General features: G+C 44.4%; 1 protein-coding gene across 1 annotated transcript; it reads right to left on the reverse strand.

The window, feature by feature from the left end:
- Positions 1-329: 329 nt before the first annotated feature.
- Positions 330-1,109, reverse strand: LOC129692717 (mortality factor 4-like protein 2). The gene is given in 4 exon segments (XM_055629177.1): positions 330-630; positions 632-657; positions 659-804; positions 875-1,109. Coding segments are annotated over 4 exon segments (708 nt in total).
- Between the last annotated feature and the right edge of the window lie 392 nt (positions 1,110-1,501).

Consider the following 1,501-nt stretch of genomic DNA (forward strand, 5'->3'; position numbering starts at 1 on the left):
ATATTAATAGTATATAACTATATGAATACTATGGGTTTAATATGGTTTTATATAAATATGAATAATGTGGATAATTCTACTTCCATATATGCACTTTTAACTATATTTGCTTAAGTGTATTTATTTTTTTTTTTTTTAGTGAAAGTTTATTTGTTGAATTGTGACATATAGGTAAAAAAGCCTTTAATTTTTATTTCTATGTACAACAATAAGCAAACTGAACCATTACACCCCGTTATGCAGTTCCGAAGAACATCAACTACACAATGAAAACAGCAAACAGAAATGTTTACTGATCCAGGATATAACAATGAGTCCTCTGCAGACCCTCACAAGGCTTTGCAGCAATACTCGCCAGAAGCCACTGTGTAGTTGTTGGCACTGAACAGAGAGGTGAAATTCTGTGCCAGGTACTCGAGGAGCTCCTGTATATAGGTGAACACTAACATAAGACTCTGCCTATTAAGGGGTGAACGGGCCAGTGTAGTCCCAGGTCTCACAAATAATCTCAGGAGGTGTTGCGCCCCATAGACCAGAGACATTGGAGTGTGGGGATGAGCCAGGTATATTTTGGCATACTGGGCTCTTTCAAACTGGCAGAGCAGCTGGGTGCCCGGTATTGTGTTGAAACTCGTCAACAGAATATTCCCTATTATCATAGCTTTCTCTGTGACTTCACAAAAGTCACATACTCTGTGAGAATGGTATCTACAGTTTTCTTAGCAGGGAGTTGGAATAACTGCTTCTGCTTGTTCACCAAGTCCCAGCTCTCAACCAGACAGGACTTGAGTTGTCCGGGGGACCCTCACTTCAACTCCTGTTCTCACAGTCCCAGTCAGATTTTGGTAAGGGATCTCGGCCACTTGGCTGGTACCACTGCCACTTCTGTTTTCTGGAGTATTCTGCAAGTTCTTTGGCACTGCCGCTGTAGGCGTGGATCCTGAAGAGGGCTTCTCTACAGCGAATCCATTTTCCATGGAGCAGGGACCTTTCTCCACAGAGCATCCATTCTCTAGTGTATCATCTTTCTCAGCAATGCATATTCTCTGGGAAGAATGACCCCTCTCCCCGGAATGGCCTTGTTCAAAAGAGCAACCCTTCTGGGCCATGCGCCCTTTCTCCGCAAAGAGCTATCTCTCTCTGCAGGGCAAATTTTCTTAGCAAAGTGACCTCTGTCCCCACAGTGAACTTCTTCTGGAGAGTGAAATATTTTTGCACAGGGACCCTTCTTTGCTCAACATCTTTTTGTAGGAGGGCAACCTCTCTTGGCAAATAGATGCTTCTCTGCAGTACGGCTTTTTGTCATAGGCCGACCTCTCCCAGTGGGTTGGTCCTTCCATGCAGATGGTATCTTCTGTGCACAGTTAACCCTCTGACTGAGCCACCCTCCTGTGCATAGTGGCTTTTGTCAGAGGCTGACCTCTGCCTGGGCAGCGATCTTTACCTGGAGAGTGTCCTTTTTTGGCAGAGTTACCCATTGGAAAGCTTTGTCTCTGCTTGT

The sequence above is a fragment of the Psammomys obesus genome, unplaced genomic scaffold, assembly GCF_907164565.1.
Source record: "Psammomys obesus unplaced genomic scaffold, mPsaObe1.curated_primary_1811, whole genome shotgun sequence".
Lineage (NCBI taxonomy): Eukaryota > Metazoa > Chordata > Mammalia > Rodentia > Muridae > Psammomys > Psammomys obesus.